The sequence below is a fragment of the Ochotona princeps genome, chromosome 16, assembly GCF_030435755.1.
Source record: "Ochotona princeps isolate mOchPri1 chromosome 16, mOchPri1.hap1, whole genome shotgun sequence".
Classification (NCBI taxonomy): Eukaryota; Metazoa; Chordata; class Mammalia; order Lagomorpha; family Ochotonidae; genus Ochotona; species Ochotona princeps.
Window position 1 is genome coordinate 4,541,610 of NC_080847.1, and position 26,038 is coordinate 4,567,647.

At 49.5% G+C, this 26,038-nt stretch overlaps 2 protein-coding genes across 3 annotated transcripts in view; one reads left to right on the forward strand and one right to left on the reverse strand.

Annotated features, from left to right (window-relative positions):
• GAN (gigaxonin) overlaps window positions 1-22,554 on the reverse strand; it is a 44,942-nt gene extending 22,388 nt beyond the window's left edge. The window contains exon 1 of one of the 2 annotated variants that reach the window (XM_004584053.3): window positions 22,259-22,554. In XM_004584053.3, coding sequence (XP_004584110.2) covers window positions 22,259-22,548 — 290 coding nt within the window. In that variant the 5' untranslated portion in view covers window positions 22,549-22,554. The remainder of the gene's footprint in view (window positions 1-22,258) is intronic. The other variant, XM_058674171.1, reaches the window with a different exon arrangement.
• CMC2 (C-X9-C motif containing 2) overlaps window positions 1-26,038 on the forward strand; it is a 331,627-nt gene that overhangs the window by 100,677 nt on the left and 204,912 nt on the right. The window lies entirely within an intron of this gene.

Genomic DNA, 26,038 nt, shown 5'->3' on the forward strand with positions numbered 1-26,038 from the left:
TTTCTGAACCTTCTGCTCAGTTTTGTCATAAGCCTAAAGTGGTTATAAAAAGAAGACTTTTTTGTTTATAGCCTGGCGTGATAGCGTAGTGGCTGAAGCCCTCGTCTTGCATACACTGGGATCCCATGTGGGTGCTGGTTAATGTCCCAGCTGCTCCGCTTCCCTTCAAGCTCCCTGCTTGTGGCTTGCGAAAGTAGTAGATGATGGCCCAAAGCTTTGGGATCCTACACCCACGTGGGAGACCCAGAAGAAGCTCCTGGCTTCAGATCGGCTCAGCTCCAGTGATTGTGGTCATGTTGGAGTGAACCATCAGACGGATCTTTCTCTCTGTCTCTCTTCTCTGTATATCTGCCTTTCCATTAAGAACAAATATTTAGGGCCCGGCGGCGTGGCCTAGCTGCTAAAGTCCTCGCCTTGGAGGCCCCGGGATCCCATATGGGCGACGGTTCTAATCCCGGCAGCTCCACTTCCCATCCAGCTCCCTGCTTGTGGCCTGGGAGGGCAGTTGAGGATGGCCCAATGCATTGGGACCCTGCACCCGTGTGGGAGACCCGGAAGAGGTTCCAGGTTCCCGGCTTCGGATCGGCGCGCACCAGCCCGTTGCGGCTCACTTGGGGAGTGAATCATCAGATGGAGGACCTTCCTCTCTGTCTCTCCTCCTCTGTGTATATCTGGCTGTAATAAAAAAAAAATGAATAAATCTTTAAAAAAAAAAAGAACAAATATTAAAAAAAAAAACACTTGTTTTTGTTTGTTTTTAAAAATATTTTTAAGGATCTTCTTGGTCCCAATTCAATTTCCTGAAAGATGAGTTTAGAGTTAAGATCTCCACACAGTCCTCTCCTGGCACAGCTTTGTGGGCAGAGCAGTACCCTGCCTAGCTCATAGTTCCTATCATCCAGATTTCCATATGTCTGGAAGAAAAGCACCTACACAGATGCCCACCCCGTGACCGTAGTTTGGGGCAGATGCACTGGAATTGTGCTGGGTGCCCGGGACCTGCAGCAAACTCCTCTCTTCACAGCACCATGAAGTGCCACAAGCTAATGGAGCATCAACATGTTCTTCCCGCATAACAAAGCCAGGTCAGGGAGTACTGAGGAAGGCCAAGAAACACCAAGACAGGGCAGGGATGGACTGTGACCTGCCAGGGGCTGCACCAGCCCGCACTGGTGCACCTGCAACACATGGAAAACGGGAATGGGCCCTGCGCTCCTTGTTGCTCTTGCTACCCTAGAGCCGCACTGCCGCAGGAGTGGGACTCCGCACTATTCCTTTATTTAATCTCATCTGCCTTCCTTCCATTCACATCTCTCGGCCTCCAATTCTTTGTACCCAGAGAGGTTAAGGTTTCTACTTACTCACCAGAAAGATGTTTTCCTCTTACACAGAGCCTGGAAATGACTCATCCATGGAATGGATTTTAAGCAGATTTCCAGATGCCATCCAACCCAGACCAATTCGGTCAAGTCTAAGACTGTACATGTATAAAGTTCTCTAGTTTATCCCATCTTCCCACAGGTTACTTCTTTATGGGACAAAGGGCTCTGCTACAATAACAGAGATCCACAGCGCAGCCCAGTGACCCAGCTTAAGGCAAAGCCTTGCTCCATTTCCCTGCTTTAACTTTCTTCATGGAACCTATCACTAGCTAATAAATCATGTTTGCTGAATGTCAAGATCCATGAAAACAGGAACTTAACTTTTTTTTTCTGGTTCCACTCCCTCACCTATTAAGTCTGATACCAAATGAGCACTTGACAAATATTTATTGAGCTGATAAGGAACACTGCCAGGATAGGGAACCTATGAATTTGAACCCTGCAAATGTCACGTACTATTTGCATTTGACTGAAATCAAAGGATCTCATGACTGCTCTGCAATGACATCATGGAGTGGGTACTCAGTACAGTGCTAGAGGCACTGAGTGGGGACCAGTGCAGTGGCTAGGCAGGTAAAGCTGCTGCCTGTGTGGCTGGCATCCCATACATGAACTAGGTCACTTCCTGGCTGTTCCGCTTCCAAGCCTGCTCCCTGCTAATACATCTGGAAAAGCAGCAGAGGATGGTCTAAGTACTCTGACCCCTGCTGCTCATGTGGGAGACTGGGATTAAGCTCCTGGCGCTGGCTTGGCCCGCCCTGGCTACTGCAGCCACCTAGGGAAGGAACAAGATGGGAGCTTTCTCTCCCTTTCATCTCTCCTCCTCTTTCTGTAACTCTTTCAAAGAAATAGACAAATCTAAAGAAAAAAATAATAAACATACTACGTGGGATACCTATATTGCATATCAGCGTGCCTGGTTTTGAGAGCCTGCATGGCTCCTGGTTCTGACCTACCAATGCCCATCCCAGGAGGCAGTGGGTGATAGCTTAAGCAGTTGGGCTCTTGCCACTCTGGAGGGGAGATGGAAACTGAGTTCCTGGCTCGTGACAATAATTCAGCTGTTGAGGGTATCCGAGAAGTGAACCAGTGGACGAGAAATTTTTTTCCTGCCACTCAAATAAAATGAAGAAAGAAACGGTATCACTGAACATCTCACTGGTCACTCACTGGTCACTCACTTCCTACACATCTCACTGGTCACAAGGCGATGCTTCCTTCTCAAACATCAACCCACGGTGTGACACAAAGTCAGAAATGCAAGGATTGAATGTGCCAATGTTCAACTAGCTTCCAAAGCTAATCAATACTCACATCGCAATAATCTCTGGGCTGAGGCCCAAATAGGAATTGGACTCTGAGGCCGGGTATAGGTTTATGGATTGTGAATAAGCCTACTTGAACTCTGCCTCCTGCGGCTTCACCACTCTATACCCACCATTTACCACTGCCTCTCCTGGGAAAATGAACAGCCCCAATGTAACGGAAAAACACAAGGTCTAGGACAGCTTTTAGGGAAACTAAGGCTTACTCCCCAGCAGCCCCAACACAGGAACGAGGGTGAGCAGACCCACCTTCAAAGCACTGGGTGCACAAACAACTCCTTGTTGCCTCGCCAGTTCCTTTCCGAACACCACCCTTCCCTTGACCAAGCAACACATGAGCACTCACAAAAATGTGCTCCATTGTCCTCTCGATGTCACATCAACCACTTTGAAGATGAAATACAGCCTTGTATATTTAGCTCTGCTTTGCGGAACCATGCCCAATTCCATCAGTATCTGGAGGAAATATGAGAACAGCAATTGTGCACCTCTGAGCATCCCCGGGATTAAGCAAAGGAGAACTTTCTCTTAAAGATTATGTTTTCTGAAAAGAACATAGTTTGTAACTGAGTCACCACTTAAACAGGAGCACCCAAGGAAACTTGTACACACATCTGGGGCATAGCAAGAGGGAAAGGCAACACACCCCGGCGTGGGAGACCTGCGACCACAGGGCAGAAATGAAACACACAAAGTCCAGCCAAACCACTGAAAGTGGCACTAAAGGATACACTGCCCTGCTTTGCAGTACCAGCTGCAGCACTGGCCCAAGCACAAGGTCAAGACTGAAGCATGGATTCTGAAGGCAGAGCTCACCCAGCCATAGCCCTCACTCATGAGGAACCAACAACCACCATTTCTAAACACACGCCTCCAGAAAAGTCTGTGGAAACCATATTACAAGAAAACTAAGAATGAATTTCAATTTTTTTGGAGTGCTAAAATAAGCTCATCTTTGAATCTTACCTTTCAGTGTACGGTAGAGTTAATACTAGCAAAATGAAATGTTACAGCTCATTTCCAGGAGTTTAAGTCACCCATGGCAAGCCTCTAGCATCACGCCTCACTACATGAAGTTTCTATAACGCTCCATGAATACCCCATTCCCTTCCTCCTCTCCCAGTTTTCACTAACTTGTACCACCCACCTGCTCAAGTCTAAACTTTCAGAGTCTAACATGGAATATAGATATAAATAGGTGATTAAATTAATGAATGCCAGTTGATGAGAAATGGACTGTTCATCATCTCAAATTTTCACTCTATAAATTCCTTATTAATACCCAAAGAGTAAAATAGTGTATTAAATCTAGAGGATGCTTCTGTAACCATGTGTCCAAACTGAACAGCACTGTGCAGGGACAGAACAGGGGCCACCTGACAGGACGCTGTGACACACACACAGCCTCAACCTCATCATCAGAAACCCAGCAACCAGAGTCAGGAGGTGTTCTATGAACTGCTCCATGCTGTGACACATGGCAAAAGGCTGAGGGACGGCCACCGCCTACAGGAGACCAAATGGTCACCATGAACATGACAAGCAGGTGCTCACAGGCACACAGTGGGAGGGCGGTCCTTCCATTCCAGGCATGAGATGCAAGGCTGTGGCAAGGCCAAACAGCAGGAGGCAAAGCTGCATGTGTGTGTGGGGGTAGAGGAAGCCAGCCCTGAGGACCTGTGCATCACACACAGGACATGACTCTACCCTGAGAGCAACGGAGCCTCTGCTACCAGGAGTATGCGGTTTCTAACAGTCACTTTGAATCAAGTTCAGACATAAAGAAGGTTTTTTGTGTGTATTTTTTAAGACTATATAAAATGGGGCCCGGCGGCGTGGCCTAGCTGCTAAAGTCCTCACCTTGAACGTGCCGGGATCCCATATGGACGCCGGTTCTAATCCCGGCAGCTCCACTTCCCATCCAGCTCCCTGCCTGTGGCCTGGGAAAGCAGTTGAGGACGGCATAGTGCATTGGGACACTGCACCTGCGTGGGAGACCCCGGAAGAGGTTCCTGGTTCCCAGCTTCGGATCGGCGCAGCACCGGCAGTTGTGGCTCACTTGGGGAGTGAAACATCGGACAGAAGATCTTCCTCTGTCTCTCCTCCTCTCTGTATATCTGACTTTGTAATAAAATAAATAAATCTTTAAAAAAAAAAACTATATAAAATGCCTGTACACCCTTCATTCACCAAGTAGCAAATAAATGGCACCCAGAGGGTCTTGTCTTTCACGACCTCAACACTTTGAAAGGTTCTGGTCAATGGTTATGTACAACATTCTTCAATTTGAGTTTGTTTTATTTCTTCTTCTATTTTTTCTTTTTTTTAAGACTATTTATTTGAAAGGTAGACTTACAGAGATGCAAAAAGAGACAACAAAAGACAGAAAATCTTCAATCTGCTGGTTCACTTTCCAGATGGTGGCACAGCTAGGGCTGGGCAAGGCCAAAGCCAAGAGCCAGGGCTTCTTCTGGACTTCCCACAGGGGTGGCAGGGACCCAAACACTTGGGCCATCCCACCCGCTCCCCTAGGTCATTACCAGGAAGGTAGCTGGGAAGTGGAGCAGCTGAGACCTGAACTGATGCCCATGTGGGATACTGGCATTGAGGAGGTAGCTTTGCCCATAAACCACAATGCCAGCACCTGTTTCATTTCCTGGAATACACTGAGGCTGTGCGCCATGGCAGGAACATCACCCTTTTCTGCACATCTCATCGCCTCCTGCTGACAGGAGGGCTTGGCCGGTATCTGCTGGAGTTTCTCTACTATAAAAGTATTATTTTGCCCTGTGTAATCAGGGAATATACCAGAGGAGCTAATCTGAGAGTAGGCAAATGTCCTTTTTCTCCTGAAACTTTGTCCACTAATTTTAGTGTCCACTGGTGGATCTCGCATGTAGTAATTACTACCGTGCTATTCCAACGATGCTTTCCTAGTCTTTTTCTTCTACATACAACAATTGAAGTTCTATAAAACTTGTCTCCTCTCCTTCATTTAGTGATTTATTCATCATCCACACACTAATTGACTCGTTCGTAGACACATGATGCTCACGATTATGACAAAATGTCAGCATTACTTATTTTCTTGCAGTTGGGTCACTGGACTCCTCTCAGGCTGGTGCCAGGGTCCTCTCAGGCAGCCAGTGTGCTTGAGCCCATCTTACTTCTCTGGCACAAGGCACTCCAGGCTCTTGGCTATTTTTCCTGCCCTGGAGCTGAGTCAAACCTGTCTCCAAAGACATGAGCTTTAAACATTATCCCATTACATCCTAGAATCTTGTTCCTCGCAGCAGCTGCATGGCAGACTGCTGGGGGCTGAGCATGGAGGCAAACGGGCCAGTAAGGGGCCCTGCCACAATTCAACACAAATGGAAGCTGGCACTTGGCAGGGGCAGTGGCGACAGTGAAGGCAAGACAAAGAGCTCAGAGATCCACTGCGAGCTGGGGAAGGAGGGAGTGGCATCTCAGATGACTGCCAGCGTTCTCCTGGGCAACCTGGCATCACAGATCAGCCAGCATAGCCAACAAAGGACAGGCTACCTGGGGGAAGAGCGAGCTGGGCTCCAGCAGGCAGGTGTAAGGTGGCCAGGCAGCCGGCTGTTGAACCTAAAGGCGTGGGGTTTGGGAGGAGGGTGGGTGAGGCTGTGTGTCTTTGGAGCAATGGCATTGCCATGGGAGATGCACTGGCTGAGGACAGAATCTCACGCCTCATCAGGCTGGAGGCAGACTGTCAGGAAAACGGGACAAAGGTGTCACAGAAGCCAAGAGACAGCGAGAGTCAACAAAATCCCCAACAGCGGTAAACAAGTACAGCGGACAGGTCGACGAAGAGAAATACTTAGAGACTCCCTCATGTTATTTGGCATTACAATTTGCAAATTTTTAAGGAAGGACTTGAATTATTTTAATGGAGCAATGAGACAAGCCTAATGGCAGAATCAAGACCAAAAGAGAAGGTGAGGCTGCATACACACACAAGCACATGAGCTACAAAGTCAAGGGACCATGCACCTGTTGGAGAGGACCGAACAGACGCCTTCATCCCACAGCCGCACATCAGCAATAGGCCAGGCACTGGGAAAAGGACACATATCTTCATGCTAGAGGAAAGGACCCAGGAGAGAAGGGAAAAGATTTAAAAAATGCAGGAGAAGTACGAGGATACACACAGAACAACACAATGGGAGAAACACGAGATTAGAGCTGGGGCAGCAAGAGGCGAGAAACTGGCAGGACGAGCCTTGGCTCTCAGCTCTGCAGGAGACGGGCACAGGGACAGCCAGCAGAATGTGTGCAGCACTCAAAGGGATCTGCAGAGCTCAAAGCTTTTCTGTCCAAGTTTCTATAACTCTTCAGATGACAACAGAAGAAAAGTTGACAAATTATAGTTTGTTGCTTTTGTTATCGGTTTGTGTCAAAACTGGTTTAAGATTTCATTTATTTGAACAGTAAAATCACATAAGAAGGGCAGACACACAAGATACTGCATCATTTGTTCACTCCCCAAATGACTTCAACAGTGTGGGCTGAGTTGGACTCCAGGCAGGTTCATCCAGATTGCCCACAGGGGCACAGGGTCCCAAAGCACTCGGGCTATCTTCTGCTATGGTCCCAGGCGCATCAGTAGGGAGTTGGAATGGAAGTAGAACAGCAGGAATTGCAGTGCTCATATGGGATGCCAGTGTTGCACATAGCAGCTTATCCCATTTTTCCACAACATCATTCCCCTACAAGTGGTTTATTTACTTTAACATGAAACATATAGGTGACAGGGTTCTCATGTGTGCTGCAAGCCTAAAATATTCCTGACCTTCCTAGAGAAAGTTTGCCCAGCCCTGCTCTGAATATTTTTATGAGAACTTACATTTAGTAAGCCAGTCAAACAGATGTACGAAATAAAAACTTTGAGCAATTATTACCAAAAGTGACAAAGCAATGGTAAGAGATGTTAAGAAGGAATCGGAGACACGCTGTGAGGTCACTGTACAGTAATACAGCCTTCCTGGATGGTAGCCCGGCTTCAGAACACAAGAATTACAAATCTGCATCTGTTTTCTGACCGGGGAGGCAGATCTATGTGGGCTCACCCTTACCCCCAAAAAACACAAAGAAAGAGGAGCCCAAGTGGTTTTTACTGATTTACTTATACTGTCAATGTTCAAAAGAAAAAGAAAAACCCCTAAAGTTAAAATGTCAAGTGGGACAATGATAAAGCAAACTACAAACAGTGAAATGATGTAATAACACAAAGCTATTAAAACGGCGCTGATGAGCATCACATTAAGCTGTGGGTACACGGTGTGAAGTGACTCCAAGTGAGAAGAGGGAACATGGTAGCCTGTGCACAGAACCGTAACTGCGTCAGCAGGCAGCACACCGCGGAGAACCAGGAGCCACAGGGACACACCGCACACAACTCTCGGGTGTGACTTCCTATTTTCTACATGACACAGATTTAGAGAACTTAAATGTAGTTCTTACAGTTCTGAAAGTGAAGCAGTCAATAAAATGAACCTCTTAGAAGACAAGGTTTGGAAATGTACGTTCAACTTCTGAAGTGAGTTCAGAGACAGAACCATGATGCAGCAGCTTGTGAAGCCAAAAAATTCCTCTGGAATGAAACAAGCCCGACTCCTTGTTCTGGTCACGCCCTGACCCTCTGGGAACACACATAAAAGAAAGGCATTCATGCCGCGCCCTGCCAGACAGCTCCACGTCCTCCTTCCCGGACGGCACGCTCCGGAGGCTTTGTCTCTACCCTTGCACCCCATGCAAACACCAGCTCTGACTGGGGCACTCAGACAGCTTCCCTCTTGAAAGAGAAACACCACAGAAGCAGGTTCCCATTTCCACTCTTTTCCACCTTCTCCATCCCAATGTGGGCCAAGAGAAGGAAGGTTTATGCCCTTTTAAAATTTACCCAAAGCCAGAAGCCAAGAGCCTCTTCTTGGTCTCCCACGCAGGTAGAGTCCCAAGGCTTTAGGCTGTCCTTGACTGCTTTCCCAGGCCACAAGCATGGAGCAGCTGGATTAGATTTGGCCACCCCTATGGGATCCTGGTGCGTGCAAGGCGGCGAGGACTTTAGCTGCCAGGCTACTGTGCTGGGCCCAGTTTATGTACTTTCTAAGAAAGCTGACCTGCCAAACAAATTCAAACAGGAAGTAAGAATGTCTGTTCCTCCTTTCAACCAATCACAACCAAAGCAACAAGGGAATGCTAAGAAAACGGCCTTTTAAATTTTCTTTCCCCCTTTTTAAAAAGGAGTTGGTGGGAGCAGGAACGTCACAAGGCCAGCCCTGAACACACCCTGGAGACAGCCCTTCACAAGGGGGCTCAGCAACAGCTGTGCTTCAGCACTCTGGACCACAGTCCCAACCCACCTTTCCACTCCGGCTCTTCCTGCATTTAGGATCCACTGCCATAGACTTCTTCCAACACCCTGGAGCTGAAAATGCCTTCCAGAATGTTGTCAAGGGAATGAGTGCTTCTTACAAACTCAGCAGTCCTGTTTCTGAGTACAGAAAGGAGGTCCGTTCTCGGGTTCCAGGGCGCCAGGCATGGGATCCACTAATGCTGATCTTGCCACACCGACAGCAGAGTGAAGGCTCATAGGTGAGACTGGTGGGAGGCAGTCCCTCCCGCTGCCCCAGCACATAGGTAGCCGCGCAGGAAAACGCTACCACAGAATGCCTCCTCTCCTTCGGAGGTGGCATACACCTGACCCATCCTGGGTTCAGATGCATCCTGACCTCCCAATCCTGGGTTTTTCTTCACCTGCACTTACGGACCACAAGCCACTTGATTCTCCTGTGTGTACACGTGATGCTCCGAGGGATGCGGTGCCTCGGGCCCTGGAGATAAAGGGCGATGGGCGTTCAAAGCTTCCAGGCCACCTGTCTGTTCTGTTCTCCCCACTAAGTAAGACACTGATGTGTCTGCGTTCAGGCCAGTGGCAGGGCGAGATTATCAGGCACAGTTGGAAAAACATTACAGAGAAAGGGATGTTTGAACCAGGTCTCGAGGGAGGAATGTGAATTTGTCTGCCAAAAAGCTGAAGTCAAGAAAGGCAAAGACAAAGAAATGTGCGAAAATAAAGTCACAAATGCATCGCTCGAGGCATGCTCTGCGTTGCTACAAAGTGGAAGAGCACAATTAAGGTGTTTATGGAGCAGTGCTATCTCAAATCTGGCAAATCGAGAACAAAATTAAACAGCCAGGTTCAAAACCTGTTTTATTCTCTTTTCATGCCTGTATCACTCATTCAGTTAAAAATCAGTTGATCTGGGACTGGCGTGGTGGTGTGGTGGTCTAGCGGCTAAAGTCCTCATCTTGAATGCACTGGGGTCCCATATGGGCGGCGGTTCTAATCCCGGCAGCCCCGCTTCCCATCCAGCTCCCTGCTTGTGGCCTGGGAAAGCAGTCGAGGACGGCCCAAAGCCTTGGGACCCTGCACCCTCCTGGAAGCCTGGAGGAAGTTCCTGGCTCCTGGCTTCGGACTGGCGCAGCACTGGCCGTTGCGCTCACTTGGGGAGTGAATCATCAGACAGAAGATCTTCCTGTCTCTCCTCCTTTCTGCATTGTATATCCGACTTTGTAATAAAAATAAAAAATAAATCTTAAATAAAAAAGAAATCGGTTGATCTGTTCCCAACCTGACTGTTGCCTCAATGTGCTCCTGTCAGCCAGTCCAGCTCAAGTCTCACCCCTTCCTACCACAGACAACCACTCACTCACCTGGGGGAAGGCCCCTGGCATCACATCCTCGCCAGCTGATGATTGCATGCGAGGCTGGCCCGAGGCACCCGCTGGCCCGAGGCACCCTGCAGTCCAGGGCACGCCTCTTTCCTGCCCAGGTCCCCGCATGTCCACTGGAGCCCCCCGTCCAGCTGAATCTATTGACTCAGTATGAATGCAAATCTGGGGGTTCCACATTTAAACCTGGAATTTCCCTGAGGGAGACCCTACTTCTTTCTCTGCACATGCCACTCAATCCAACAAATTCTTTTTCCTCCACATGTGATCACTTAAGAAGTCTGTGCCCTCAGAACTCCATGACAATGGCTTTGAGGGGGCTGTGTGGGAGATGTTGTACAATGAGTTAAAGCCTCCACATCCCTGTGTTTGTATCCTGGATACTCAATTTTCCCTTCTTTTCTTTTCTTTTCTTTTTTCTTTTCTTCCTTCCTTTCCTTTCTTTCCCTTCTTCATTCATTCTCTCTTTTTTAAAGGCAGGTTCAGGCCCAGCACAGTAGCCTAGTGCCTAAAGTCCTCACCTTGCACACACCAGGATCCTATATGGGTGCCAGTTCATGTCCCAGCTGCTCCACTTCCCATCCAGCTCCCTGCCTGAGGCCTGGGAAAGCAGTCAAGGATAGCCCAAGGACTTGGGACCCTGCACCTGCATGGGAGACCCAGAAGAAGCTCCTGGCTCCTGGCTCCTAGCTTAGGGTTGGCTCAGCTCCGGCCGTTGCTGCTACTTGGGGAGTGAATCATCAGAAGGATCGCAAATGGGATCCCAGTGCATGCAAGGTGAGGATTTAGTCGCAGCAGCCCCATGCTAATGGTCTGAGAAAGCAGTGGCAGAGGGCTCAAGTGTGTGGGCCCCTGCATTTTATGAGGGAGACCTGGAATCTAGGCTTTGGCCTAGCTCAGACCTAGATGTCTGCAGCCACTTGGGGAGTAAACCAGTGGATGGAAGACCTCTCCTCCTCTGTTTCTTTAATGAAATTCTGACTTCCAAATAAATACATTATTTTTAAAAATGGCTTTTGGCCCACGCTTCAAGAAACTCAGACAGTGACAGGATGCCTACCTCCACTTCAAAGTGCTGGACTCCAGCCCTGGTCTGACTCCTGAATCTAACTCCTCGCTAATGCACACCCGGGCAGCAAATAGTGATGCCCCAAGGACTCCAGGCCCCGCCTCCCCAACAGGAGGTCCACCCTGAGCTCCCCACTCAGTTCCTGGGTTCTTGCTGGCCCAACTGGGTATGTTGCAGGCATCCGGGGCGTGACCCAGTGGATGGGAGCTCTGTCACTCAAACAGGTAAATCAACAACTCTAAAAACAAAACACATTTTCACAACTAAGTTATAAAATGTGAGAGTAGATTCTTTCCTTAATCTAATCTGCACACGAAGTGGGGAGGGGCACTGATCACTGGGCATAGCAAGCAGCAGCAGTGGGCCTGGGAGCCACACAACTCTCTCCAGCAAGTTCCAGGGCTGAATATCCGTAACGCGGCCACTTCACCCCCATTCTCCCAGAAACTCCAACTCCAGGCCACCCCCCATTTCCTGTCTGAACAATCGCAGCAGCTTCAGAAATGCCCCTCCTCCTACTCAACTTTCCTTTTCATAACTCACTTTCTTCCCTTTTTTTTTTTTTGAAAGGCAGATTTACAGAGAAAAGGAGAGACAAAAAAAAAATTTTTTTTCCATCTGCTGGCTCACTCCTCGATGGCCACAGATGCTAGAGCTGAGCTGACCTAAAGCCAGGAGCCAGGAGCTTCTTCCAGGTCTCCCATGTGGGTGCAGGGTCCAAGGCTTTGGGTCTTCCTCTGTTGTTTTCCCAGGCCACAAGCAGGGAGCTGGATGGGAAGTGGAGCAGCTGGCACACCAACTGGTGCCCACTTGGTATGCTGGTACTTGCAGGAAGAGGATTAGCCAGTTGAGCCATTGCATGGGCCTCCCATAACATTACTCAGCTTCAAGACTGCAGCTTCAATACATACAGTATTCAGGGATGGATATTTGCTGCAGCAGGAAGGCTCTGCTTGGGAACTCCACATCCTGTACCAGCGCCTGGGTTGGAGTGCGGGCTCAGCTTCTGTGCCCGGCTCCCTGGTGGTGCACATCCTGGAAAGAGCAGCAGGCTCCAGGACTCGGTCCCTGCCACACATGAGAAACCCAGAGGCAGCTCTTAGCTCCTGACTTCGGCCGGGCCCAGACCTGGCCATTGCAGCCATCTGGGGAGTGAACAAGTACATGGAGGATCTCTCTGTCTCCCCCTTTGTGTCACTGCCCTTTAAGTAAATAAAACAAATGTAAAAAATAAAAACAAAACCAACTAAACCCACTGCTGCTCAGGCATAATCCTTAAAAGGAAACCTAAGGACCCAGCAGCATGGCCTAGCAGCTAAAGTCCTCGCCTTGAACACGCCAGGATCCCATATGGGCGCCGGTTCTAATCCCGGCAGCTCCACTTCCCATCCAGTTCCCCGCTTGTGGCCTGGGAAAGCAGTCAAGGACGGCCCAAAGCTTTGGGACCCTGCACCCGCGTGGGAGACCCGGAAGAGGTTCCAGGTTCCTGGCTTCGGATCGGCACAGCACTGGTTGTTGCGCTCACTTGGGGAGTGAATCATCGGACGGAAGATCTTCCTCTCTGTCTCTCCTCTGTGTATATCTGACTTTGTAATAAAAATAAATAAATCTTTAAAAAAAAAAAAAGAAATGTACCTACAAAAGGAAACCTAAATTCCAGTTCAAACTAAGCTGTGCCATAAAATTCGTTTTCTGTCCCTTTTCCCCACACCTCCACGTAGTTAGCCGCTCAGGGAAATGTTAGGGGGAAGATCTGATCTCATTTGGAAGCAGTGCAAACGTCAGCTGGAGCAGAGAGAGCACAGTGCTGTGCTTACCTCCTTCACAGTCCCAGGGAGAATAAAGTCAGGCACCGACAGAGGCCTACATGCGTGCAGGCTGAGGGCACTCTGCGTGTGGGCACCACCAGGTGCACACTGCAACAGCACTCAGCACCCGAGCACGTGGCACCTGGGAGGACAGCCCACCCTGCCAATGACCGGAATGTAGACCCCTGGCACCCACACTGTGGTTCACCGCCATCTCTAGCAGCTGCCCGCAGCTACCTCCGCACTGTGTTTGCTACATGAATGACTAAACCTCTAGGCAACCCCCCAAACAACTGGCACCAGTTACAGACAAGGTCCCCGTGTTGTGACGAAATAATCCACGGTATGCTTCAGCAACTTTACACCAGGCTCGCTCCTGAACCATGAGCTGTCACTGGTGCAGAGGAGCCCGAACCATGCGAGTCGGGGCTCTGAGGACATCTCCAAAGCATGTCCCAGCAGCCGTGACAGTGCGTGAGCTTTTCCCGTCAGTTCCAAAGAGCAGCGTAGGGGAAACCTAGCAACCACCTGGACTCTGGGACCACACAGGTTCAGCCAGGACATGGCTCCCTCCCTGCTGACGGCAAGGTTAGTTTCCAGGCAGCTTTGCTCACTGGCAACGGCAGCTGCCAAAGAGGGGAGGCAGAGTACCACCAGCTCCCATCTCGGACCGCCACGGGAAGCTTTGAAATCCCACACTGACCCTCACTCAGGAAGACGGGCTGCAAGTCCCGTGGAAAACCGTTCCCTTTTCTAACCAAATAGAAGACCACATGGGAGATGGTGGGTCCTGCACGCCTGGGAAGAGAACGGCACTGTGGTGACTTGGGACATTCCTTTCAAAGGGAAATACATCCTGGCCAACCATTTTGTTAGATGACACAGAGGTAGCCTGCAAAGAGTGAAGCTCTCCTCCTAAGGCATCCAGTGCTCCTGAAGAACCAACTGTTTGCAACTTGTGCCTTATTTCCGGAGAGCGCGTGCAGGTGTTGCAGGAAACAGACCACCCCACACCCTCTGTGTGAGGCATCCGTCCAGCTCAGGCACTAAACACAAACAACCTAAGTGACAGAAGTCTGCAAGTATTGTGAACTCAATAATACTTCCAATTTATCATGGGCAGCTGGTTGCTGACTTGGCTGGAAAACTGTGTTTCCAGGTTACCATAAAAGTCATAAGTACCAGTGTTCTTTACAACTGTTTTTTTTCGGGGGGGGGGGGGGGGCGGTTGGTATAGTAGCATGGTAGGCTAAGCCTCTGTCTGTGGCTGGCATCCAAAATGGGCACTAGTTCATGTCCCATCTGTCCTACTTCTGATTCAACTCCCTGTGTATGGCCTGAGAAAGAAGTGGAGAATGCCTCAAGTCCTTGGAAAGTCAGATTTACAGAGACGAGAGACAGAGAGAAAGAGTTGTCTCCTGGTTCACTCCCCACATGGCCACAATGGTTAGGGCTTAGTTGATCTGAAGCCAGAAGCTTCTTCCAAGTCCCTCTGGGTGCAGGATCCCAAGGCTTTGGGCCATCCTCGACTGCTTTCCCAGGCCGCAAGCAGGGAACTGGAAGGGATGTGAAGCAGCTAGGATACAAATCGGTGCCCATATGGGATCATGGCACATTCAAGGCAAGGACTTTAGCCACTAGGCTATCACACTGGGCCCAAAAATAAATCTTTAAAACACACATACACTTGAATTTCTATGTCCATGGATGATAATGGTGCACATTAACTTAAAAAGGAAAATAAATGAGATGCTATTGGTCTATATTCCATTATTCAACAGCTGGACTTCTAAACTTTCATCTTCCATTTTCAATATCTGCCACCTCTCAAAGGTTAATTGCTTGACTGCTGTGCTTGTTTTATCTAACAAAATAAGTTGCCAAGATCTTATTTTCCTTAACTATCTCATTTTAAAAATGTTTAACAGATTAAAAAAATCCTCCCACCTCATTAGTCAAAGCCAAAATGCTATATATTCACATTTCAAATTATTCCCATAATGCTTTTGTGGTGAGGCACGGCACTCGCTAGAGAGGGAACGTGTATTTGGTGTAACAATTAAGATGTTGCTTAGGATACCCAAGGCCCATATCGGAGTGTCTAGGTCCAAGGCTTGGCTCTGTCCCAATCCCAGCTTTCCTGTCAACACGCATCCTGGGAGGCAGCAGAGACGGGTCCAAGATTTTCGGTCCCTGCCACCCATGTGGGAGAGCTGCCGTCTTCTGCTTTTAGCTTGGCTCAGTCTCGGCTGCCACAGGCATTCGGGGGAGCGGACCAGCAGATGGAAGACCTCTTTCTCTGTGCTTCACTCTCTCTGCCTTTCAGAAAAATGAAGTAAATTCACAGAGTATTCCCACAAAGCATTGGTGGCAGAAACCTGAGCAGCCTTCTACAGCTAAGGCACTCTGCAGCAAGAAGCACCAGCAAAGATGATTCAACTGCTCTTCTGCGCACAGGGGCAGGGCTGCAGCTGAGCGGCGAACCTTCTGGAGGGACACTTGGCCTGCACCTGCCGCTCGGCCAGCACGTCACCTTCACCGAGCCTTTGATTTCCTTCCTCCTTTGGACTCACAAAGGAGCCAGAGAAAAGTCAACACTGCAACCACAAGCTGCGGCCTGTCACACCCCACTCCTCCGCATCTCCACCCTTAACCCAGAATCCCCACTTACAAATTATTCATTTATATTACAGCTCTCATACGCAAAATGATAGCCCTATGTGGTCCTTCAGAAGGCTGATGTGGCTCCTGGAGGACACATGGCTTGGTGCCCATCACCAAATGACTCCTTCTTTGTCCTAATTATGTTTTCTTTATGGCTCATAAACAAATTTCAAGTCCTACCTTGATACCATGAGAACTGAATAACACTTTAAACAATGAATGAAGTGGCTTTGAAACGTGGATGCTGGTTCAATACCACCCAAATCCGAATCCCGAAGAATCCGAGTAGTGGCGTGGAAAAGCGTTTTCCTCAGATCTCTAATTTGAATAACAAAAACAATCTCACCAACAATGCAAGAAACTTACAGGGGAAGCACTAAATAGCCGGCAGTGTAGACTTCTGAATGAGACAGCGGTACTGCTGGGCCCGGCTCTCCCATCCCACCCCTCCCTGCCGCTCAGGATAACCACCCCTGGGGAAGTGCGGTGAAGCAGAGCGCTCCGCTCCATTTGCGTCCCTCGTTGGTCCGACAAGGCGTTTATTGATTCGTTTCGTCATTTGAAACCATCCAAAAACCTTCTAGATTTAGAGGCTATATGGCTAGAAGCACAGCACCCACTGTGATGTGAACGTACGGATACCTGTCAACTGAGAGAACACCGGGCTCAGAGGGCAGGCTGACAAGGGTTTGACTTGCAGAGAAGCCTGAACCGACACTTCTCTGATCACCTGAGAGGAACAGTCTTCATTATTCTGGAAAAACTTCCCTAAGTATGAGGCTTAATCAAACAAGACTGAAAAATACAGAAGGGGAAAGAAAAAGACAGGAAAAGTAGTTTTAAAACTTTCATTTTAACCAGTGAGGCCTCTGGGGGCAGATTTCATTTTCTATGCAGTTGCTGGGGAGGTGTTACTACAGGCAGATGAAAACAAACGGGGCTTAGATCCAATGAAAACACGTGCAGACCCAACTTCGTCCCATCACCAGAGTCCAACAGGAGACGGGAGAGCTGATTTCATGATCTTAACAGTCGTGTTTCAGGAAAACACTAGGCCTGGAGTTTCTAATTGAACTCCTGCCCACTGAGAAACTCAGGTTAATCCACTGCTCACGATCCCACGACAATCACTCAGGAACTGCTTACAGACAAGCGAGACACTGAGCTTGAAGCTCAAGGGAAGGAAAAGAAGATTAACAAACGGACCGAGAGCAGGCAGAAACGCTGCTGAGCACTGCTCTGGGATGCCAGCACCTCACCGGTCACCTCTGCCACGGGGCACGAGGAGAGGGGACTGTCCCTGCACGTTGTCAAGGAAGCATTACTCAGTGTTCATAGATATCAGTCATGAGAAAGAATCTGGGAAATAACAACCTTTGCCATACACAGCAGACAGCATCAACAAATTTCCAATAGCCAATGGGAAGAAAACAGCAATTCCACATCATGGGGGGGTGGGGCTCCCATGGAGAGAATACCAATCTCTGCAGGCACTTCTCAATTCTAGGTTCAAATGGCAAAACCACATCATCAATAAAGAGGCCTTGGAACATAGCCAGATTAACAACATTCAAAAAAGAGCTTGTAGGCCCGGCAGCGTGGCCTAGGGGCTAAAGTCCTCCCCTTGAACGCACCAGGATCCCATATGGGTGCCGGTTCGAATCCTGACAGCTCCACTTCCCATCCAGTTCCCTGCTTGTGGCCTGGGAAAGCAGTCAAGGATGGCCCAATGCTTTGGGACCCTGCACCCGTGTAGAAGACCTGGAGGAAGCTCCTGGCTCCTGGCTTCGGATCCGCACAGCACCGGCCTTTGCGGTCACTTGGGGAGTGAATCATCGGACGGAAGATCTTCCTCTCTATTTCTCCTCTCTGTATATCTGACTTTGTAATAAAAATAAATACATCTTAAAAAAAAAGTGCTTGGGCCCGGCGGCGTGGCCTAGCAGCTAAAGTCCTCGCCTTGAATGCCCTGGGATCCCATATGGACGCCAGTTCTAATCCCGGCAGCTCCACTTCCCATCCAGTTCCCTGCTTGTGGCCTAGGAAAGCAGTCGAGGACGGCCCAATGCATTGGGACCCTGCACCCGTGTGGGAGACCCGGAAGAGGTTCCAGGTTCCCGGCTTCGGATCAGCGCGCACCGGCTGTTGCGGCTCACTTCGGGAGTGAATCATCGGACAGAAGATCTTCCTCTCTGTCTCTCCTCCTCTGTATATCTGACTTTGTAATCAAATAAATAAATCTTTTAAAAAAAAAGTGCTTGCTTCCACACAATGTCACGAACAAGGCCTTACACAGCCAAATACCTACGAAAGCCCTGCGTGGCCGGGAAAAGGGACACACTGGCCCAGTGCAAACACACTTTAAGTGACACAAGAAAGCACCGCGACAGACCCCATGAAGCCAACCAAAACAGCAGGGAGCTTCGAGGGGATTGGCTTTGCATGCAGCCTAACCAAGTTCACGTCTCAGAAGAGGAAGCAAGGGCCCAGAACAGATGTGCAAGGTGACCCAGGTTGGACTGGACAAATAGCTAACTACTCTCACTAGATCCGCTCTCTCTAAACAACAAGAAAATTGTAAGAATAAGTCACTGACATTGTGAGCTGACTCGTCAAAGGAATGAAAAATCCTACAAGTCTTTCTTTCCCTGCACCATCCAGGACAGAAAGTCAAGTAAGCTAACTTGGTAGCAGGTCCCCAAAAATACCAAACACAGGACCAAGAACCTGGAGAGAACCCCTGCAGCACATGGGACTCCCTTCCCAACCCCAGGGATCACAGCTCGTGAGAGATCAGGGGCTGAGCCCGTCAGCTCAGTGCGACTGGGCCGGCTGAAGAGCCTCAGCAAAGCCGACTCTGCCACCTGTGAGAGAAGGGCGTCCCTCGCAGCACATGGCTCACCAGCTGCATCCTTCACCTGCTGGCTCCCGCATCCCACACAGGCATCAGTTTATATCCTGGTTGCCAGTTCGTGTCCTGGTTGCGGCTCTTTGGGGAGTGACCCGGTGGATGGAAGACCCTCCTTTCCTTTGTTCCTTCCATTCTTTCTTTCTCTATCCTTCCTCCTTTCTCTTCTTCCCTCCTTTCATTCCCTCTTTCCTTCCAGACCTATTTACTTTTATTGGAAAGGCAGATTCACAGAGATGAGAGATAGAAAATCTTCCGTCCACTGGTTCACTCTCGAAGTAGCTGCAACAGTCAGCACGGAGTTGATCCAAAGTCAGGAGTCAGGAGATCCAAAGTCAGGAGTCAGGAGCTTCTTCCAGGTCTTCCACGTGGATACAGAGACCCAAGGTTTGGCCCATCTTCTGCCGCTTTCCCAGGCCACAAGCAGGGAGCTGGAAGGGAAGTGGAGCAGCTGGGACACAAACTGGTTCCCATTTGGGATCCTAGCACATGCAAAGTGAGGATTAGGCACTAGGCTATTGCACCAGGCCCAAGACCTTCTCTTTTGATCTTACCTTCTCTCCACAAATCTGCCTTCCCATCCAGCTCCAAGGACGGCCCAAAGCCTTGGGACCCTGCATCCATGTTGCAAACTCAAGAGAAACTCAGGCCTCAGGGGGCTTGGTCCCAGCCCTCACGGTTGCTAAGAACAAACCTCAGTTGGTCTTTGCCATATCTATGCATTCAGCATCAATGTTCTTAAAGGTCAATAGCTCCAGAAAGATTCAGTTTCCCAATAAGCCAAAGAGAAGATATCATCTAGGGGTCAGGATAAGCAAGTAGGAGAATGCAGAGTTGACCAATGACTCGGTGGGCTCTGCCTGGCTTTCCAGACTGTGTAGACACACCACCTCCTACCCCCCACCTCCTGCAGGACACAGACTGGCAACCCAGAGCTGTCGGACCTTGTTCAGTTCTCATCAGGACTTTGCTACTGAGTCTTCTGGTGCCTTCTGAACTATTTCCGATGTGGTGCTGTTGCCTAAGGCTGAACAACAAATGCTGAAGCTGAAGCACAGTGAGTTAGGTTAAAGGCGTTTCTACAGTAAGGAGAAAGCACCCCCCAAAATGGTTCAATTCCTAGTGCGGCAAACTTGGATTAGCTTCCTTTCTTAAGCTGACAGCAAGCATATGTAACATGGTTTCTTTTTTTTCTTTTAAGAACTTAGTTATTTTTATTGGAAATGAAAAGTTATAAAGAGAAGGAGAGACAGTGAGAAAGATCTTCCATTTGCTGGTTCACTGCCCAGTGATTGGATCAGCTAGAGATGAGCCAGGAGCCAGGAGCTTCTCCTGGGTCTGCCACATGGATGCAGGGTCCCAAGGCTTTGGGCCATCCTGGGAGCTGGATGGGAAGTGGAGCAGCTGGGACATGAGCCGGTGCCCATATGGAATCCTGGCACTTACATAAGGGGAGGGTTAGCTTGTAACATGGCTTCTAAACCATACAATTTACAACATTCAGCAATCAGGCTAACCTAGTTTTTTTTTTTTTTTATCAAACTTCAGAGACTACCAAACTTCTGAATATACAATTTATATATTAATGAAGTCATGGCTAAATGCTTAAGCTTCAAAGGGAAAGATAAGAAACAAGTTCTAGAACACAAAAATTCATCTTGTTTCACTACATTCTCTAAAGTACCATGTAAACTGCTTATTTGCAGCTAAGTATTTAAACAGATGTTTCCAATTGCTTTAAAATAGCCTTGAAAGGGATTATTTAGAAGAACCACAATAACATTCTACCATTCCAACAGCAAGGCAAACTGGAGGCAATTAATCTGTCATTGAAAAATCACATATTGACAAAAATACCTGCCCAATCAATGACAAGAGATGGTTGAAAGAAAAAATCAAAATGAGTCAGTGTATCAAAGTGCTGGCTAAGCATTTACATTGTAACGTCCTGAAAGCCAGTGTTGGAGTTCACAAAGAGCCGTGAAATACAAGTAATGGCACAACTGGGTATGGACAAAGGCGAGGAGGCAGCAGAAGCCCGGAGTCTAATCCTAGTTCAACCACTAAATTACAGTAAGCTCCCAGCTGAGCCCCCACTTGGCAGAGCCGGATGCCAGGAGAGCTAATCCAGCAGGAACTACTTCGTAGATCCTGTGCAGGGCATCAGAGACTAAGCGAGACGAAGATGAGCTTTACTCATCAGTGTCAGACTAGTGAGCAGCCCATCACCTACCCACAGCTCATGAGCACAAGCTGGACCCCGCGAGCAGGTGCGTCCACCGAGTCCAGCGCTCTGGTCACATGGGGGAAAGAGGCTGTCTAACTGGATGGCAAAGCCAACGCCCTAGGGGCCAGCAAAGGAAGGGAGTCACTCAGTGTGAGGACGAAGTACCACAGCCAACAGGAGGAGACATCCCCGGCCTCACGGAGCTAGGCTCAGTGTCTGAGAAAGACCAACCAAGCCCAGGAGTGAACTGTAGGTATCTTACAGTAGAGTGGGGACTGAGAGTGTGCGCGTGGAAAGCTGCACTCTCCATCTTGTAAACCAACCCGTGCCATTTAGAAGAGCTCCACCACAACGCAGCCACAGGAGCTTTCCTGGGCATTTCTCCCAAGATGCAGATGCCCCGAATGGCTATAGGCTGTCAGACACACGGGCAGCCCGAATTCCATACCATAAAAGACTTCTCCTCCCTCTTAAACCCACACGGGGAGGAATTCATCTGAGAGCCAGCAAAAGCGCCCAGTTCCAGGAGCTCTTGGAATGCTTCTAAGTTAGCACCGACCTACTGAGTCTACCGACCCAAGGCTGAAAGCCAGTCCGAGTGCTGACTTCTGCCTGGACAGGGCACCATGAGTAAGGCACACATCCTTCTGCTTCTTCTGACCTGTCCATTCTAGAGCCATTCTCGACCACTCGTCTATATTTAAGCAGCTGAATGGGCAGTCTGGCTACTCCCCTTTGTTAAAAGAGCAACCCAGTTTGCAGGGTCGCGGCTCAGAGGTATAGCAGCCTCCTGCAAGATCGACTACACTGCGATCAGCGTCCGTCCATTAGCCATTTTTATTAATCCGGTGAGTCGAGCTGTCAAGTCGCGTTCAGCCGGTCGTCACGCGGGAGTTTTAAAGCGCCGAGGCTTGCAGCCAGGTGGGGGGGTCGAGAACCCCGAGAGCTCGCCCCGAGGTGCTCGGGCCGGGGGACGATACAGCCCGGCCCCACCGCGCGTCCGGGCAAACTTGAGCGGGGGGACTCGTCGGCTGGGCCCCGGGCTCGGGGCCGGCTCCGCCCGGCTCGTAGGGGCCTCGGAGGCCCGGCCGGGGCGTTGGGCGGCAGCGACACGCCTCACCTGATGTAGGGGCTGGCGGCCGCCAGGATGTTCTTCTGCACCGGGATCTCCTCGCCGTCGAGCACCAGGTGCGCGTCGCAGAAACGGGACTCCTCGCGGAAAGAGCTGAGCGCTCGCAGCAGACGCGCGGCGTGCTGCGGGTCCGACACGGCGCTGCCCTCGGCCATCGCTCCCGGCCCGCCCAGACCCCGCACGCACGCCCCGGCCGCACACTCCCCGCGCGCGCGCCCGCACGCCCGGCCCGGCTCCCGGTGCTCCAAGAACCAGCTCCCGGAACGCGCCTGCGCCATCCCGGAGGCCCGGAGCCGGCGCCTTTAAGGAGCCGCGGCGTGGCGTCATTTCTCCGCGACGCCCCCGCCCTGTCGCCAGAAGCGGCCAATCAGAAGCCTCCTTTCTTCTACGGAAGGTTGGATGTGAATATAGGCACTTAATAAATACTTTCTGAGTCATATTCGTGTGTGTGTGTGTGTGTGTGTGTGTGTGTGTGTGTGTGTGTGTCTGTCTGTCTGTCTGTCTGTCTGTCTGGTGTTTCACGTGTGGATCGTTGTTGGGGTACATAAACGATGGGAAGTTCACTACAAAAGGTAGCTACTGCTTGCTGATCGTGGAGTGCTGGTCTCATTTTCAAGTATGGGAAGTTCCAAAATGGAGAAACTCCAAAGGTCAGAATTGTGGCCAGATACTCAGTTATCTCAGTGTGGGAGGGCTGCTTTGCTGAAGTCACTGGAGCTGAGTGGGAATTAGTCAGTCTCTTCCGTTACCCTGATGAAGGAAACACTGAGATGACCGGCCCCCAGGCTCGCGGCGCATCTGTCAGAATAAAGCTGAGAGGCTCATGGGGGACAGGTAGCTCACCTTCCCTTTCACTGCCACCGCCACTGTCTCCCACATCGTCCACCACTCCGTCTGCATGAATTCCTAGCCATCCTTCAAAAGCCAGCTTGAACGTGCTCCTGAAGACATCGTGGCCACTTTCCCAGGACGCCAGGCCGTGCTTGCCATGCTGTACCGCCTGTTGCGGGTTGAAAAGCCTGGGCCCCTGCTGGCTGGGAGTGCGGATGGAGCTGTGACCCCAGGAGCTGGTGCGGTCACTGGTATTTAGTGTATGCATCCTAAAGGCTTCACATAATTAGCTAGTGTCATCAGTAAATGAGCTGCCAGATTTGGGATGAGGTGGGTTCTGGGGAGCTAAGCAAACAAATGTCCCCTCAGCTCGAGCTGGCTGCCCTGCGGGGTAAGGGCGCGTGATACCAGATGTGGCAGTTGAAGAACTGCCAGAGATTCTGCAAGTACTCAAGTTTTTTCAACACCAGCAAAGTTCCATTTGGAGAATGAGAAAGTGAGTGATAGGATCCAGCTTCAGTTCATTCAGAGGCCAGGAGGAAGCCATGTTGCTTTGCCAAAACAAAGCGTGGCACTGGATCTGGGTGCCAAGCAGGGCTCTCCCGGAGGGCTTGGCTGTGGGAGAGGGAAGTTAGGAGGTGGAGCCTGCCTCCCACTGCTGGCAGGAGCCTCGGACTGCTTGGAAGTCTTTGTTGATATTGCTCAAACCCTGGACATTACTTACCATCATCAGAGTGGTGAATATAATGTTATTGTTCCCCCACATTCCATACGTATCAGAGATCAACTACCGTTGTTGTGAAACATGTCATCTAAGATTTGATAACATCCTGGTAGTTTCGTCTCAGACTTTTTTTTTCCCTTTTGTGATCTGAAGCCCAAAGAACATGAAAAGTAACCACTCATTCAACAAGTGTTGTTTAGACACCTGCTGTGTGATGATGCCGTAGGTACAGGAAGGTGAGAGCAGTTATCACAATGTGATTGGCATTGCAGAAATTTACACTCCCTACACTTTCCCCCACTGCACGGGTCATGTAGCCTTTTTGTAGTCAGGGGAGAAGAAAACAAGTAAGCCATTTTCATTCGGAAAAAAAAAAAGTTCTTTTACTTTGAAAAATGAGTCAAGAGACAAATGCCCTAGGGGATTTAGGCTTTTATAATAACTGTAAGAAAGTCCAAGAAAAAGAAAGCCTGCATTGCAAGGAAGACAATAGCTTGACAACTTTTTGGAACTCTAATTTCCAATCCATTTTAGTGAAACCTGAGGTCAAGGCCATATACTGGACCCAGCAGGACCAAAGCTGACCCTGGCCCAAATCTCCAGTCTTCCTGTGCAATAAACTTTTCCATGGCACCAACTTGGCTCTTCATAAACATTCATTTGGTGGAGACAATCTCTTCTGATTCATTTTGAGGTAGTCTTTAAGCACTTTATTGGGCCAGTCTGTCATGTGTCCAAATCTAAAGATAGTTCTTTCTGAAAAACCCAGTTGCTTCCAAATTGCTGAGTCAGAGAATGCCTCAGTATTTATAGCATGCGCCAGTTGGTTCTGTGTATGTACATCGCCGTCAGAGAAGCGTCTGGGAACCCAGGGCACTAATCGAATTGTCACAATGCTCCTTGGAGCGAGCAGCCCTCTCTCGGTCCAGTGCCCGACACTCACAAGGTGGGGTCAGGAAGTACCTGCTGCATGCATGCTAATGGGAAGAAACAATCTCCTGTCTGCTGTCCTCAACTCCCGTGGACTCCGCAGCAGGTGTGTCTGCAAGGCAGCCTCCTAATGTCCCCAGCTAGGAGTCTGTAGACACCAAGAAATGACCTCCTGTCTTCATCCCTGATGCCCGTGTGCTCCCCCCTGTTAAATGGCAGCACCAGCATTCTCCCAGGTGCAGGAGCAGCCCTTTATCCTGTTCAGCAAATCCTCCGAATCCAGCTACTTCCAGAACCCTCCACCAGAGGCACCTTTCCCCTCTCCTGCAGTAGCCTTTGGGGTCCTCCCCCACCTTTCCTCTTTCTCCCTTAGAAATTCTTTCTCCCTCTAAGGTAATCAGCTAAGCCACTTGCAAGTTCAAAACCGTCCATCAAAACTGGGGGGAGGGGGTAGAGAAGGCACAGCCCTCACTGTGGCCTACAGAGGCCCATGGAATGTGCCTTCTGAGGCCTCATTTCCCATCATGTCCCTCCAAAGCTAGCCTTGTTGCTCTTCCTTGAACAGATCTACCTTGTACTCATCGGAACGCCTTTGCATTGGTTGGTGTCTCCTTAAAATCTCTTTCCTCACATCTCTGCTTGCTCTCTCACTGTAGTTACATTTGAGCTCAGAGGGTCTTTACTCTCCTTCCCTTACAATGCTGCCCCAAGGTTGCCTCTCCTTTGTTACATGTTGCCACTATCTGGATTATATATGCTTATTTGGGGACTCTGTGTGTCTCCTCCAATTCTAGCACAGGTTTCAAGAGGCCTGTCTATGAAAATTCAGTATATAAATAAAAGCTTTCCAGTCTCACCCATTTAAAACAAAGCTGATAGGCGAGGGGGAAAACATACTCAGATCACAAATACCTATTCCAGTAGCTGCCCCTTGGGCTATTCCCACCAAACCACCTGCTGTATCTTAAAGCTTCTGTGGGGTTTTTTGTTTGTTTGTTTGTTTTGTTTTCTAAGCAGCACTGCCAATATGGCTTTCAGACTAGCTTTATATAGTAGGCTTGGCTGCTCACCAATCAGAGCTTGCCAGGCCCCTAAACACCAGAAGTGCCAATTAACTTGCTATCTCACAACTTGCCTGGATTTTCCTGTCTTTGCTTTCCAGGCCTCCCGACCACCATAACCAACGTGCAGGCAAGTCCTGGGCTACAATCCTGCTCTGCCATCCCAAGGAAAATCTCCTTTGCTTTGACCTTATTTGGCTTTGACAGTAGTGTTCTGTTTTA